The following is a 16,917-nucleotide window of genomic DNA, read 5'->3' as shown; positions in this document are numbered from 1 at the left end:
CATTTTTGGGTCCTGCTTCTTTCCATGAAAAAAAAATCTGTTTTATATAAATGAACTAGCTTTTTTATAGTAGTATGAATAAATTATTTGGTTTGTGACTGTATTTAAGAAAAACAATAAGCAAAATGGTATATACTTTTTATTGTGGCAGTAGGCTTTATTTCAGTTGGGTTTTTTATTTTCAGTGTTACAATTTTAAGGTTTTATACAGTTTGATTAAAGAATGGTGCTCTATATAGTAGGTAATTTTTAGGGACTATTTCTAATTGCATCCAGTTTAAGTTCAAACGATGCATTTTAACCTAACACCTTCTTTCTTCTTAGTCTGTAAGACTTGTATTGTCCAGCACTTTGAAGATAGCAATGATTGTCCAAGGTGTGGCAACCAAGTTCATGAAACAAATCCATTAGAAATGTTGAGGTAAGTAAATGCATTTTACAGCTCATCTAACTTAAATAAATCATATAAATGCTTAATAATTTTTATTATACATCATATTTGTTGGTGCCTTGACTCAGTTAATTTAGGTTGTATGAATTTTATGATTTTCATTTTTAAGTATTTTATTTCACTTTAGAGTTTCAATATTCTACACAATACACTACTTTCGTTGAGCTACATGGTAGTGGACAGAGCAGACTAATAGTGAGGGAGACTATTCTTGGTGCTATTAATTTTTTTAATTAATCATATATTCAAAAAAGAGTACACAGACATTTATGTAAAACTTACAGATTTTTTTTTTTAAATGACTGCCATTTATTTAAGTCTATTCATATGTTTTTACAGCCAGAAGTGTCTGTAAGATCCTAATCCAAACCCTTTTTTCCAGATGAGGAAACTGAAATTTACCATGATCTTGTCTAAGGTCTCAGCAAACTTAAATTTCACTTCCCAGCTTCCAGCCAGGTGTCCTCACCACTGAACCTGTCTATTTTCTTCCCACTGTTCCTACCGTAGCTCTATCACAGATCAGCTATGGGATCTTAGGGAAGTACACATCTGAAAACAGCTAGATTTTCTCTAGGTAGCCTTATATGTAACACGTTTCTGTGTGATGTTTGCCATCATTCTGTAAATCTGGATTTGCAAGTCTTACATTTCACATTTTTTTCTTCTGTTTTAGTGCTTATATTTAGAGTAATTTACAGATAAAGGTCTAGCCCTGATTTTCACTGTGTGGTCCCTACACTATTAGTATCTTGTTTGAAATGACAGTTCTGAGACCTGCTGAATCAGAAACTCAGAGTGGAACCTCTTATTTAGCAAGACCTCCAGATAATTCTGATATGTGCTAACATTGAGAGCCTTTGGTCTCCTGTAGTCTGTAGTCCTGAGGAAGGCTTCTGCTAGTTGGATTTATACCAGTACTTCTCACCCAGGGGTGATTTTTCTCCCTTCTGCCCTCCATGTACATTTAGCAATGTCTGGAGGCATTTTTGATTGTCAGGACTGGGTGGGTGCTGCTGGCATCTAGTCGGTAGAGGCTGGGGATGCTGGATGCTACTGAGCATCCTACAATTCACAGGACAGTCCTCCCTTCCCCAAGATCCAGCCCAAAATGTCAGTAGTGCTGAGGGCGAGACACTCTGATTTAAGTAATTTAGAGGAGAATAGAGCAAACTTTTCCTGTTAAATCTTTTCCTGATGCTTCTATCAAAAACTGTAATGAATAGTAATTTTTACCTACTCCATTTTACAGTGCTGTGTTGTAGCAAATTAACTTTTTGGTTTTGACTGTTAGATACTTGAAGGAATCCAGTCACTGTTTAATCAAATCTAAGCCCTTAGCTAAAGTATATCATATATATTTTTTAAATTTTTATTTGGAAATAATTAAAAACTACAAAAAGAAAGATAGTATAAAGAACACTTGTGTTCTCCTTACCCAGATTAGTCTATTGTTAACATTTAATTGCATTTGTTTTGTCATATGCTTGCATGTTTACTCTATATATTTTTTCTAAACCATTTGAGGGTAAGTTACATACATCATTGCCCTTAGAGGGAATGACTAACTGGTCTAAATTTCTCAGAAGAGAGGAATGGAGATTATTTCATTTATAGGAAAAAGCCAGAGTTGTAGTAGAGATTTTGACAGTCAGTGTATCAGTTATTGCTGCATAATAACCAGCCACCCCTAAAAGTCATGCTTTAAACAATAGTAAAAGCATTTCTTATTCCTCACAAGTCTGAGTGGTTCACAGATCTAGGTGGTGGTTCTGGTCTTGGCTGGGCTCACTCACGTGACTGCAGTGAGCTGCTGGTTGGGCAGGACACTCTGCTGATCCATCTCCCCTGGGTTCTGTCGTATTAGAGATGGGCTGTCAGTGAGCTAGTCTAGGATGGCCTCAGCAGGGCAGCTTGGTTCTCGTGTACATGGGGCCTTATCTTCCAGACTTGTTCTCGTGGTTGGCAGGAGTCTAAAGGAGACAGAGCACACCAAAGCATGTAAAAAGAAGAGGGTGAAAGGGGGTCAAATATATGGTGATGGAAGGAGAACTGACTCTGGGTGGTGAACACACAATGGGATTCATAGATGATGTATTATAGAATTGTACTCTTGAAACCTATGTCACTTTACTAACCATTGTCACCCCAATAAGTTTAATTTAAAAAAAAAAAACATGTAATGCCTCTTAAGGCTTAGGCTTTGAACTAAGCACTATATCACTTGTGCCACATTCTGTTGGCCTAAGCACGTTTCAAAGCTAACCCATATTCTTGAGGTAGGGAAAAGATAGACTCCATTCCTTAATCAAGGGAAGAATTCAAAATTATCTTCAGAGGGTGTAGCTACAGGGAGAGCTGGGGCCTCAGACCATTTTTGTAATCAATCTACCACTGTGGGAAGGGCTAGAAATAGGTGTGCTCTGCCTACAGAGGAGTTTGTACAGTAGATATGCTGAAACTGTATGTTCTATATTTTGTAATACATAAAAAGATCTCAGACTATATATTGGATTTTGATGTCTTCATTGTTAGCATATTCTCTTTTCCCCTTTGGAAGGTTGGATAATACGTTAGAGGAAATCATATTTAAACTGGTCCCTGGACTACGAGAACGTAAGTTGCTTCTTGCAGATTTGTTTTATGAAATCAACATTTCTATTAAAGATTTCATGATTGTTTCTATTATTTTTATATATTTTTTTTCTTTTAAATTAGAAGAACTTGAGCGTGAATCTGAATTTTGGAAGAAAAATAAGCCTCAAGAAAATGGACAAGGTGACTTTTTTTTATATCTGTATCTGACAGCATCTCTCAAATTGGTTAGTTTTTTTGTAGCTTTGATGAACTAATCGCTCTCTTCAAGCTCAAATTTCTCCTGTAGAAAATTCATGTACCCCTTTATTTATATTATGAAGCTTTCTCTTATGTACCTTTTATGTAAATGTTTGTAAATCTGGAGTCACTCCAATTGAAGGTAATAGGAAAAACAGTGGTACCTCGGTTTTCGAACGTAATCCGTTCCAGAAGACAGTTCGAGTTCTGAAACGTTCGAAAAAAGCCAACCGCTAGGCCTCAGGATCTTGCACTCAGCAGAAGCCACATGACATGTTCGACTTCCAAGGCATATTAGAAAACTGAAGCACTTCCAGGTTTACGGTGTTCGTAAACCAAAATGTTTGTCAACGGAGACATTCGAAAACCGAGGTACTACTGTACAGGAAAATGGACTTTGGGAAGACTTTGGGAAGAGAGAAAAAGGAGATAAAACAGAAAACTGACTACTGATTATACAATATTTGCTGGAGAGCTAAAGGAAATCGAAGTAAGAAATAGCCATAGCCTGCTACTAAACAGTGAGGGGTTTTGTTTTATTTATTTTATTTTGCATGTTTGTTTGAATAGGAGAGGGAACTGAGATGTGGCTAAGAGCATAGCAAGGGGATCTTGGAATGAAGTTTTCTTAGGTGGAGCCCAAGTGATACAAATTTTTATATATCCTGGAATTTGAAAGATCGTTCTAGATGCTTATGGGAATTTTTCCCATCACCAATGCTAAGTGTCCAAATTTCACTTTTGGGCCCCGAGAGACTCAGCAGTCAGTAAATTTTTAATAATTTCAGCAAAGTGGCAAATTTTACTGAGCAAAGAAAAGGCTTTTTGTAAGTATATAGTTCACACAAAGGAAAAAAAAGTACAACATACTATCTCCCACCCCTGGTTTTCCCATAAGATCATAGGATTGTCAATTATACACCATTAAGATGGGTGAGAAAATGTGTCTCTTTTCATCTGGAAAATGGGGATCATAGTTTTATTTGTTCAACTTAACTATGCAGAGCTGGCTTCCTATAGCAGGGGAGGGTTTGAAAATGGTTTCAAATGACTGGGCTAAGGTAATAAGGGATTATTTTTTATGTATATCAACAAAATGGTCAAAGAATCCAAGCCTGGCAAAAAGTGACTTAACTAAAGGCTTAGTTTACCCAAGTGTAAATTATAATTTAGACAGTAGTACTATAACAAAAATATAGATAATATAAAGTTGACTAAATATTCCGATTTTTGACTACCTTTTCAAGAGGACAGGAGCCCAGGGGATTGTCATTAGAAGCTATATGGGGGGTTTAGTCCATGACCCTGTGTATCTTATAGACTGACTTGGGAAGGACTATAGCCTACTTTATGTTTCTCTCCCTTTTCCCATTATTTTTCTCTCTTTTTAAAAGTATTATAATATTTGGTCTTTAGTTTCAGTGGAGAATTGGAATCTTTTCTCGGAGCTGGAAGTTTGGTTCATAAAAGGCAGCTACGGTCTATGTGGGTTCCATGTAAATATGTAGAAGAAAGAATGCAGAAGAAAGGAACCCACCTGCTTTTTATGATATAACCATAATGCTTATATACTACAGTCATCAGAGAGGAGCTAACCTGTTAATTTTTCTGGGCTTTTCTATAATGTTTAGCTGGCTAATTCTTTCTAGCTGGCTAATTCTTTCAAGTTTCAGCTTAGCGATATTTTATCTGGAATACTTCACCCAAAGTTTGAGTTTATTACCTCTTCTATGTGCCCACATGGTCTGTTGTATCTCTTCCATCAAAGGCCTTACCCTACTTCTCCATCTGTTTGTTTTCTTTACTTGCCTATATCTCCTATGTCCTGACCGGTATGAGGATGAGGACGAGGGCACTCTAGTTTTAGTATTACTCCCTCAAGCCTTTCACAATGCATATCTAACGTAGAGTTAAAGGCACTCAAATGAATGAGCCAACAAATATAGTTGCATTCTATGTAGGCTGCAGGTATTAAATATGTTTGGATATAAAGTATACTATTCTGATTTCTTTAATGGAGTTTTAACAAGTTATATAGCTACCGTGTTTCCCCCAAAATAAGACCGGTCTTACATTAATTTTTGCTCCAAAAGACTCATTAGGGCTTATGTTCAGGGGCTGTCATCCTGAAAAATCATGGCTTGGGCTTATTTTCCAGTTACGTCTTATTTTCTTGGAAACATGGTATGTACATGTTTAAAAAGCCAATTCATTGTAGTCATATTTCACTAGCTGATTTTATGAATATTACTAATTTGAAATTTTGTGAACCTAAAGAAAGAATATTTTATAGTTTGAAAAGAGTACTTGATTTTAAATTTGAATATATATAGAATTTGGAGGTATTTTTATATCCTGTCTACTTTCTAAGTGATCTAATCACTAATTGCAATTATTTTTTTGACCAAATATAGCTAGTCCTGAGTCTTTCATTTGGGTATCTGAGTGAGCCTAACCATCTCAGGCTATGTTAATAAGTCATTGATGGTTTTTAAAATATTTCCATTGTTGAGTTGGGTGGAACATTTTAAAGATATTAAAATTTTCAGTTATTCTTCATCAAAAACTGTTAAAATGTTTTTTAAAGTTGATTTTTGTTCCAGTGATTAGTGTACTGCTGCTTATCAACTTTGAGTAATATATAACTTAGTTTTGTTTAAATTTTGCAGATGACACTTCAAAAGTTGACAAACCTAAAGTAGATGAAGAAGGTGATGAAAATCAAGATGATAAAGACTATCACAGAAGTGACCCACAAATTGCTATATGTCTAGATTGTTTACGAAATAATGGACAATCAGGGGACAATGTAGTAAAGGTGAGTGGACAAGTACAGTTGTACATTTTATAATCATTTTATATAATTTGTTGTTGAATTTTCCTAATGTTTCAAAATGTTTGCTTCCAAAGTTTTTATTAATCAAGTAGAATGCATTCTCTGACAGTCGGTCCCATACCTACAAATAGCCAAGCAATTGCTTACTCCAGGCACCTGATTTCCAACCCCCTACAACTGAACCGTCCTGGGACAATGCCACCACCTAGTGGCTAATGCAGAGAATCACACCTCTATTTCTCCTCTCCACCTCCTTTTATACTTTTGTTGGGAGTTCATATACATTGTTTTTCCCTTTTAAGTGTGGTAACCAACTCAGATCATTTCTTGTCAGCCTTGTTTCCAACCCTTTAATCATCCTCTTCTAAATTTCTCCTTTATTTCTGTATTTTTATTTGCAACTCAAAAAAAGTTATTCATGTCTTATGGCTTATACATTTTTATCAATAATATAATTAATTGGTTATGAGTAAAATTGGATGTCGTAAAGTGCTTGTGAACGTCTAAAGTCCTTGAAGGCTCTAAGGTATTTCCTATAGAATCTCCATTTCTAATCCTGTTTCGCTACTAATTGAACCTTTTTGTCAAGGATCACTATACTAGAGAGTTTAAAACAACCTACTCACTTTTATTGATTTTCCTTGGTCTTTAAATGGTGCTATTTAAATAATGTCTTCCAATTTTTTATTGCAAGTAACTTTTGTTTTCATTATAAATGTTCACTGCTTTACCTCTTAGATTTTTGTCACTTTGTCCTAGAAAAGGTTAGCCATTGAAAATATTGTTTCTCTCTTTGTATTCCATGTTTTGTTCATGGAAATTGTCTCCTTTTACTTTCTCTGTAATCTGTAGGCCAATGGGTTGAATTTTTACTAATACATTTAATGACATTTTCCTATTAGGAAATTAAAAACAAATAATTTTTCAAATCAAGTGTTCCCAGCATCTTGCAACAAAAAAAATATATAAGCATAGTGGTTCAGTGAATATTTATCCATTATGTGGATATTAGTGAAGATATAAGTAATGCAAAAATTTTTTCATTGAAGGAAATTTGATGAGGTCTTACACAAACAGTTATAATACAGTAAGATAGTTGATTTAGTTAATAGAGGTTGGTTGGACATGACATATAATAAAGTACAGCAATCTTTAGAGAAGTGGCCATTGTATCTATTTTTCTTCCCAGGCTTCTTTTTGTTTTTTATGCTCTGGTAGAATACCCTTTCTTTTTTGTCTTTGATTCATCAGGGTTTTTAATAACCTTCATTTTTCTCTTACTGCCAATCATTTCTGTCATCCCCCTTTTGGGAGGCTGCTCTTTATAGATTGTGATCATCATCTCTGATACATGAACTATCTTGTAAAAATCAATGGGAAGGCTGAATACCTTTATAAATAAATGTAAAGTTTACTTCTCTGTGGGATTTCTAGTTTGAAAGTTATAAAGCAATGAATTTTAGAAAATCATCTGAAAAATGAACTATCCACCTTGATATTCTCCTCTTTTAGACATCTTTGACACTTCGCCATTACAGTTGACCTTTTATCCATTTACTCTTCCTTTATAGACGTTTCTTCCTCTTTGTGCCTTCATTCTTAAAACAGCTTTCATAGCTTATATGACTTCTGCTATGCTAATCTGTTTCTCACCCTTTTTTCTCTGGCCATTCTTACACTGTTTCCACTGGCTCTACTTCTTCCTGTCTCCTACTTGATATATGTGAGTATATCCTAATATCTAGTCCTCCACTCAGTTATGCTTTCTCTGTATTCATCCTGGGTGGTCACTTCCATTTTTTTGTGGCTTTAACTATGTGAAGAACGTTTAAATCCCCATTTCCAACCCTACCATTTCTCCCAAGTTGAAGTATTATATTTCTATTTTTAAGTATCCCAGTTGGGAGTTTCCCTAACACCTGAAACTTCACATGTTTAAAGACATATTCATTATACTTTCACCTAACTTTACTCCAAATATGCAGTTTCAGTTATCAGTACTATCTTTCAACCAATCGTACATGTTCAAAATCTTGGAGTCATCTTTGACTTTTTATTCTTTCCCTTCAACCTATCATAAATCCTGCGAAATTTCCCTGAGTGCAGTGCTGCTCACCTTTTATGCAGATTTTTAAACTGGTCTCTTAAGTGTTCTTTTTTATTATGGAAGGCTGAGGCCACAACCTGAGAGTGTGCAAGGCAGAGGGTGAGGGCCAAAATCAAAGCCAATATCAGAGTCAGGCAGTAAATAACTTTAGGCTCTGTTGCAACTACTCAACTTACTCATTGTAGCCCTAAAGCAGCCATAGATGATAGCAAATGAACTGGCATGGTTGTGTTCCAATAAAACTTGACTTAACGTAAGTAGTGGCCATCCAGATTTGGTTTGAAGGCTGTGGCCATAGTTTGCCACCTTCTGGGTTACAGAAAGTCTTAATTCCTTATGTTAGCATTCAAGACCCTTCACTAACTAGCCTCTGTCTTGATTAGTATATCTCCATTATACCCATCAGTAAACCCTCCTCTCAAAACAAACGTTTATTGCTTCATGCGAGTACCGACATGTGTGAGTACCGACATGTGTGAGTACCGACATGTGTGAGTACCACCATGTGTGAGTACCAACATGTGTGAGTACCAACATGTGTGAGTACCAACATGTAGAATAGATAAGCAACAGAGAAAATTAATGAAACCAAAACATTGTTCTTTGTGAAGATCAGCAAAATGGGCAAACCTTTTGCTAGATAAACTGAGGGAAAAAAAGACTCACTAAAATCAGGAATGAAAAGATATTTCTAGTGACTTTACAAAAATAGAAAAGATTATAAGGGAATGCTCTAAACAACTGTATTCCAAAAATTTAAATAAATAAAATGGAAAATTCCTAGAAAGACAAACTTCCAAAATTGAGTAGAAGAATTAGAAATCTGAATAAACCGATAACAAGCAAAGCGATCAAATTAGTAATTTAAAATTTTTACAAGTTCTCACAAAGAAAAGCCCAAATGTTTCAAGAAGAATTAACACCATCAATCTTTCATAAACTCTTCCAAATGATAGAAGAAGGAACACTTCCCAACTCGTTTTATGAGGCCAATATTACCCAGATACCAAAACCAAAGACATCACAATAAAAACTTTTATGAATCAAAGGACACAATCAACAGACTGAAAAGGCAACCTACAGAGTGGGAGAAAATATTTTCAAATCATATACTGATAAGGGGTTAATATCCAGAATATATAAAGAACTACAATTCAGCAACAAATAATCCAATCTAAATAAAAATAGGGCAAAGGAGTTAAATAGGCGTTTCTCCAAAGATGATATAAAAATGGCTAACAAGCATACGAAAAGATGCTCAACATCACTAATCACCAGAGCAATGCACATCAAAACCACAGTAACACTGCTGCACACCCATTAGGATGGGTGTGAAAATGGCAAGCGTTAGTGATGATATAGAGACATAGGAACCCTTGTGCACTGTTGTTAAATTGTAAAATGTACAACCTCTATGGAAAACAGCATGGAGCTTCCTTGAAAAATTAAAAACAGAACTACCCTGTGATCTAGCAATCTCATTTCTGGATATATATCCAAAAGAATTGAAAGCAGAATCTTGAAAAGATATTTGGACACTCATGTTTATAGCTGCATTATTCACAAGAAGAGGTAGAAGCAATCCAAATGTCCAACAACATAAATGGATAAACAAAATGTGGTAGATACAATAGAATGTTACTCATCCTTAAAAAGGAAGGAAATCCTGTCACATCCTACAACATGGATGAACTTGACATTATGCTAAGTGAAATAAGCCAGTCACAAAAAAAGACAAGTGATTCCACTTGAGGCATTTAGTCAAATTCATAGAAACAGAAAGTAGAATGATGGTTACCAGGAGCTAGGGGGAGGGGGAAAAGGGAGTTATTTAATCAGTATAGAGTTTCAGTTTGTCACAGTGAAAACATTCTGAAGATGTTTCACAACATGTGAATATACATGACACTACTGAACTATACTGAACTACTGAATTACGCACTTAAAAATAGTTAAGATGGTAAATTTTGTTACATGTTTTTTACCACAATAAAAATTGCAAAATAGAGTAAACTGAATGTAGCAGTTTATGAAAAGGATTACAGACCATGACTAACATACAAAAACTAATCAGTGGTGATATGCCCTATTAATTTTTTTAAAAAGGGCTGAAAGACCACATGGTTATCTCAGTAAACGAAGAGAAAGCATTTGACAGTAAATGAAGAGAAAGCAACATATTTTGGTTAAAAAACACTCAAATTAGGAATAAAAGGGAACTTCCTCAACCTGATAAAAGGCATCTACAAAAAAACCCACAGCTATCATTATTAATGGTGAAAGACTGAAAGCTTTTCCCCTAATATCAGAGACAAGACAAAGATGTATGCTCTCACCACTTCTATTCAACATTGTACTGGAGGTTCTAGCTGGAGCGATTAGACAGAGAAAGAAATTAAATCAGACTGGAAAAGAAGTGAAACTGTGTTTGTAGATGGCATGATCATATGTGTGTGTGTGTGTGTGTATAAAATCCTTAGGAATTCACAGAAAAACTATTACAGCTAATAAACAAGATTAGCAAGGCTGCAGGATATAAGAATAAGCTTGGAATGACAATCCAAAAATGAAATTAAAGTAATTCCATTTATAATAGCATCAAAAAGAATAAAATACTTAGTAATATATTTAACCAAGAAAAAGTGTAATATTTATACACTGAAAACTACAAAATATTGAAAGAAATTAATAAGGTCTAAATAAAGGAGTAATCCCATCTTCATGGATTAGAAAACTTAATATTGTTAAGATAGTAATCCTATACAAATTACTCTTCAAATTCAATGAAAACCCTAACCAAAGTTCTGCAAAAAACAATCTTTTTTTTACAGAAATTGGCAGGCCTATCTTAAAAGTCTTAAAGAAACCCAAGGGACCTGGAATAGTCAAAACATTAATTATTGTAAGAACTAGAATTTGTTGAATTGTATCCTAGAATTGGAAGCTTGTCTAACTTGCAATGGACCACTGTCTAATTTCAGCTCTAGAACAGAGGGATAAATAGTACTCTAGGATAACCACATTAAAGCAGAAAGACTTTTTTGAACTGTTCTGGTCAGAGTTGGAAGAAGCAGGTTACAAGGCAAGGGGATTATCTCATGAAAGGGAAAGGTTAACATTCTCGAAACACAAAACAAATCTTTTTCCATATAATATTTCTACAAATATACAGAATATACTGAAATGTTCTTCCCCCAGGGCAGCTCAACAGGGCCTGGGCTACACATCCACTGCCCCAGGCATCAGCCTCCCTTTACCTCCCTGTGTGTAGTACAGATTTTCCCCCTTTTCTATGGGTGTTATGAAATAAAATGGTAAGGAAAAAGCACTGCTCTTAGGGTCTCTCTTTAAGGTTCTTCCCGTCATCCTCCTCATGTTCTAGTGAACACTCTAATTTGTCATTGTTCCTCTTAAAATGTGTCGATTACTTCTCAGATCTGTAGAGCAATTCCCAAGTATACTTAGCTAAAAAACAAGGGTAATTTGGTATAATTATAAAGGGTTTCTATAGACAGAGAATGCATAGTTGTTATATTTTTATTTTCTAAGTACTTACAAATTATTAAATTCCAGGCTAGAATTTTGTTAGAGATTGATTTCAAACTTATTGAATTATGAATCCCAGAAATAAGCTTTTGCCTAATTTCTAAAATCTTCTCTTAACTCTTCTGACATTTCTATAATTATTAATACTTTCTGAAAGATTGTTTCATGGTCATTTCTGCAGCTTCTTTTAACAACCTGAGATTTCTCTGCAGTTGAGAATACACTTAGAGGGTCTTCCAGTTCCCTCACATTATTCTCTAACTTAACTGGGACCTATAAAATGCCATTTGGAGCAAGAAGATAGATAGGAAACCTTGGTGTGGTTGAGATGTGAACAAATAACAGAGAAGATCTACATGTATATGTATCCCTTTGTTTTCATGCTGTTTACAATGTCCGTCTCCAGTTTGAAATGGGTAGAGTATGTTTTGCTTTAGAGGTAACTTTTAACTACTTCTTTCAATGGATACTTTACCATCTGAATTGTGACAAAGTATCTTTATAGATTAATTTCTATTGGTCTTTGCTAGGAAATATGGGTGTTTTTCTGGAAATACATTTGCTGAGAAATACATATTGACTGGATAGTTCTACTTTTGACTTAGTTAATTTAAGACCATTTCCAATTGTTGACCTAATTTCCTCTGTATACAAGTAGAAGTAATAGTTGTATCTTTAAAAGATCCAATCCTGGTTTCTGTTTTAGTATTGCTAACTTCTGAGGTTTGGGCATGTCAATTTGTCTCACAAATTGGTTAGTGTTTCTCATGTCTATAACCTCATTTTGACGCATTTTCAGTTTGGGTATCCATTCTGGACTGGTTCTTACATGTTAGTGATGTTCAAGCTTAAAGAGTGAATTACTGCTGCTGATGAAATGAGAAAAATCAAGGCACATAGAACATTTTTTTTTTTAGTAAAGTGCCACAGCCCATCCAACACTGACTGGGCATGTTTCTTCCCAACCAAGAGTCCGTTCCACGTGACTTAGCTGCTGGGCCTCTTGTGGCCTAACTGGCCTCTATTGACCCCTGGGGCTCCTTAAAGCCACGTTTGAAATCACTGCTCCTTTTTAAAATACTTAGAAGTTATGAGACTTTTTCAAAATGTCCCTAATGCTTTCAGAAATGACATTGTATAATATTTTATATGTTTTTTGTGATCTTTGTTTTCAGTTAAACTCATGATGTGTTCTTTACCAAAGTGTCTAGAGGTGTGCAGATCGTCAATTTGCCAGGATTTTCCTAGTACATGTGATAGTACGTTCTTGAAGAATGTCCTGTATCTAAGAATTGGGGAAATTTTTACTCAGAAGTACTAAAGAGCTGTAAATTGCAACATTTTCAGAATACATTTTGAAAACACTCAAAATGATAGTGAAAATGACCCCTTTGGTTTCTTTAAAACAAGGTTGAATATTTTAATTAGTAATCTTTATTTCCTTTAGGGTTTAATGAAGAAATTCATTCGATGTTCTACACGAGTAACTGTGGGAACTATTAAAAAATTTCTGAGTTTAAAACTAAAGCTTCCAAGTTCTTATGAGGTAAGTTGATAGTACAATCTGGATCATTTTGGTAATTCTGATCTGATGTAAAATTCTAACAAAATAAGTAAAAATTAACTGGGAATATATTCAAACTAAAATTTGTGGAAACTGGTTCTCATGTTAAAATATTATATATTTCATCTATGTAATCTGTATTTTTTAATTTAACATCCTGACTAAAACATGATACTAATGCATTTACTGTTTTATAATTAGAGGAGATATTTAAATAACTAAGTATTCGCAAAATAAATAGCTCAGTTAAACGGATTCTTTTTGTTTGTTTTTTACGCCAACATGCTTTAAGGTGTGTCTTTTTTTTTCAATCTGAGACCCTTGCAATCCCTTTTTACCAATTCTTTATAGACTTCTTTTTTAGAGTGTAAAACACCTTTTTTTCAAAAGGGATTTTATAACGCTCCTTTCATTCCATGATATGCAAAAGTAATATTGCTTAGCACTAGGTGAAACCTAGTTTTTGCCAATTTCTTTACAGGAGAAATAAATTGCCCTGATGTTGATCACAGTACAACCTGTAATGTGTTCAATAGCTAGAGAATGTTTATGTTCCTAGGAGTATGATTATAACATAATAAGGAAACATGGCTGTTATTTCTCATCTGCACAAATGGCAATCTTAGAATTTGTGTTAATTACCTTTTCCTCCCCTTTGGGTTCTGATAATAGCATCCAAAAAAACTAAACATCAAGACTAGTTTTCTAACAAAAATATCAAAGGCAACATAGTTTTTCAGGCTTATGTACAGCAATATTAGTATGAACAGTCATCATAGCAGAAGTATTTGAACATAGGCATTGATAGGTAGCAAAGCTGTATTTTTGAAGAAGCCTCTGATCCTGAACTTTAAAAAATGCTCCCAAATCACTAATTAATCTGTGGATTAAAAATTAATTCTTACTATAGTTTAGTCCTACATATATTTTAAAAACTTCCAGAAACATCAATTTTACATTAGGAAAAAATTTGTGAAAGTGAAAGCCCTATGTACTTGGTAAAAGTAAAAGGTAATAGTTTATAGAAACAGCAATGAAAATAAAAAATGAAATTGTTTTTATGGTTTGGTTTTGTGTTTTATTCCATTCTTTGAAGATACCACATGCAATTTTATTTGCTTACTTTTAAGTGTGACTCACTGAGTTACTTTCCAGTTTTCAGGAATTTGTTAGAGCTTAAAGAACTATTACCCTTATACAATATTACTGCTGGCACATACTGTATTTCTCTATAGGAAAAGATGGAAGGGGAAGAGACTCAATCCACTGACAGCTCCTTATCTAGCCCAATGCAAAGAATTTTTCCTATAATTTTTGATATACTTTTTAGTATACTGGTCCCCCCTTATTTGCTGCCCAACATGTAGCAGGGATAATTTAATGAAATATTTGATAGCTAAAGATTCTGTTAACAACAGTGCTAATTGGGGCAGGATAGTTTAGTTTTTAAATAATAATAGAAGCAGTATACCTGATGAGGAATTGCATCCTAAGTCCCATTACTTCTTTGTTTATGAATTTATTTTATGGACAAGATGGAAAAAATGAAATTATTTGTGTTATTCTTAAAAGAACTTAAAAATATAAAATGTCTGAAAAATTTTGAGGTTCATGTAAGTCACTGTAAATCATCAAAAAAATCCATATAATTTAGCTAATAATTTGTCCAATATAATTAGAAGTATGTTTATTTCAGACTTAAAGTTCAAAACTCCATTCTCTGTTTAGCCAAACACAGAACTGTTTAAAACCTGCTTTTCTCCCTTTCCAGCCTTTACATTAAATCCTGTCAGTTTGCTTTTAATAGCTAGAGAACCAAAATGTTGTTTTTTCATAGGGATCTGTGATAAACCTTTAATTATGCTTTTTTTAATTAGTAAATCGGAACCACAAGTCCTGTGGCCTTCTTAAGGATTTGGGGGGTAGTTTGGTTCCTGCAACACTAGACAAAGAGTGAGCATTGATATAAGTACAGCCCTTTTTTGAAGTTCCGTGGTAGGTGAGAAGGGGGTCCTGTAATTATTCATACAAGTTACCAAGCAGAGCAGAGAGGCCGGAGAGCCCTAGGAGACATAGGCTGGTGGAATGGGGCAAACTGGGCTGTCAACTTAGCTCTAGGTAATTTCTGGAAAGTCTCATATGCCTCAGAGGCCCCATAAATCATGTATGCACATTCATTCATTTGCCCTCTCCGAATACAAACAAATGAAAAATAAGTAACTCCTTCAAATCTTGGGAAGGTACAAGGATTCTGAGAAATAAATCCATAAGGCAAAAGTGCTGTGAGGAACTGTGAGGTTTCCACAGTTTCTTCTGATTCAGTAATAGGCAATCCCTTTATCTAAAATCTCAAAGGTTTCAGAGAGAGACATGGACTAAGAAAGTTTATACTACATTTCAAAATTATATGTATGAACCTGAGATACAGGTATGTGGGACAAGGCAAACACTGCTTCATGGTACTTATACCTGAATTAATACGTATGCGATGGACCAGTGCTTTAATAAAAATACTGTGTTATTTTTAAGTAATGGATAATACATCTATTTTGTTACAACTATTTGAATGTTTTTTGAAATTGGAAAAAAAACATGCAAAACAGTTATGAATTCAAAATTACTTATGTTAATGTGTCTATAACTATTGTTTTTAAAGTTGGATGTGCTGTGCAATGGTGAAATTATGGGGAAGGATCATACTATGGAATTCATCTACATGACAAGATGGCGACTAAGAGGCGAAAACGTAAATTGCTTTTCTATTTACCTATGTGTATATTTAGTTACATGTTATTACGTTACTCAAATTTAACTGTATTACTTAGAAACTGAAAGAACAAACTAGGTTGGGAAGAGAAGAAACTGGTTCCTCTTATTATTTCTCCTAACAACTCCATGATACTTGATCTCAAGTACAAGACCAAGCCAGGGTCTGTGTTAAATGTGGTTTTGTTATGTTTAAGGTGAGTTTAAAGCCCCATCTAAACATATTTAGAACTCTACTAACCTCAAGACAGAGAAGACGGCACTCGCATTTTTTAAAAAGCCCAATAAAATACCAGAACTTTTAACTATATGGAATGGGAGTAGATATTTTTTAGTCATGGTAGAGGGGACAGATAGAGTAGAATCTTGATGATTTTTTTTTCAGGTACCTCCTTTGCTTTGAAAGTATAACATTGGACTGAAGGGTGAGTTTACAGTGGTTTCTGATGCCAGATTAGATTATTGTGCCTTATTATTATAGGTCTTAGACAATATGGGAGAATGATTAAAAGGAGAAAATCTAAGAAAATCCAGAAAACCCAAAAGGAGTATTTTATACTTTGAACTGTATCTTGGATTAGAGTTATTTAGAAGGTTCAAGCATATCTTATCTGAGTTATATGTAATGTTGATATTAGGGAAATTTCAGGGGCTATGTATTTATAAAGCTAATATATAGCAGTGAGGAATATGGTAATAATGCTACCAGAAATTTTCTTCATAATCTGATTACATGAATTACATTAAGATTGACTGGAAAGTTGGACTAAATGACCTCCAGGGTCCTTTCAGACATTACGATTTTGTGGTGT

General features: G+C 34.4%; 1 protein-coding gene across 3 annotated transcripts in view; it reads left to right on the top strand.

Annotated features, from left to right (window-relative positions):
• The window catches only part of PCGF5 (polycomb group ring finger 5), a 102,655-nt gene that overhangs the window by 67,566 nt on the left and 18,172 nt on the right, over nucleotides 1-16,917 (top strand). For all 3 annotated transcript variants that reach the window (XM_074339397.1, XM_019739174.2, XM_019739164.2), the window contains exons 3-8: nucleotides 325-421; nucleotides 3,012-3,067; nucleotides 3,170-3,229; nucleotides 5,956-6,104; nucleotides 13,223-13,321; nucleotides 15,996-16,085. In XM_074339397.1, coding sequence (XP_074195498.1) covers nucleotides 325-421; nucleotides 3,012-3,067; nucleotides 3,170-3,229; nucleotides 5,956-6,104; nucleotides 13,223-13,321; nucleotides 15,996-16,085 — 551 coding nt within the window. The remainder of the gene's footprint in view (nucleotides 1-324; nucleotides 422-3,011; nucleotides 3,068-3,169; nucleotides 3,230-5,955; nucleotides 6,105-13,222; nucleotides 13,322-15,995; nucleotides 16,086-16,917) is intronic.

Source organism: Rhinolophus sinicus, linkage group LG07 (assembly GCF_036562045.2).
Source record: "Rhinolophus sinicus isolate RSC01 linkage group LG07, ASM3656204v1, whole genome shotgun sequence".
NCBI lineage: Eukaryota > Metazoa > Chordata > Mammalia > Chiroptera > Rhinolophidae > Rhinolophus > Rhinolophus sinicus.
Note: the sequence above shows the minus strand (reverse complement) of the source record. Positions and strands in the feature narration are given on the sequence as shown.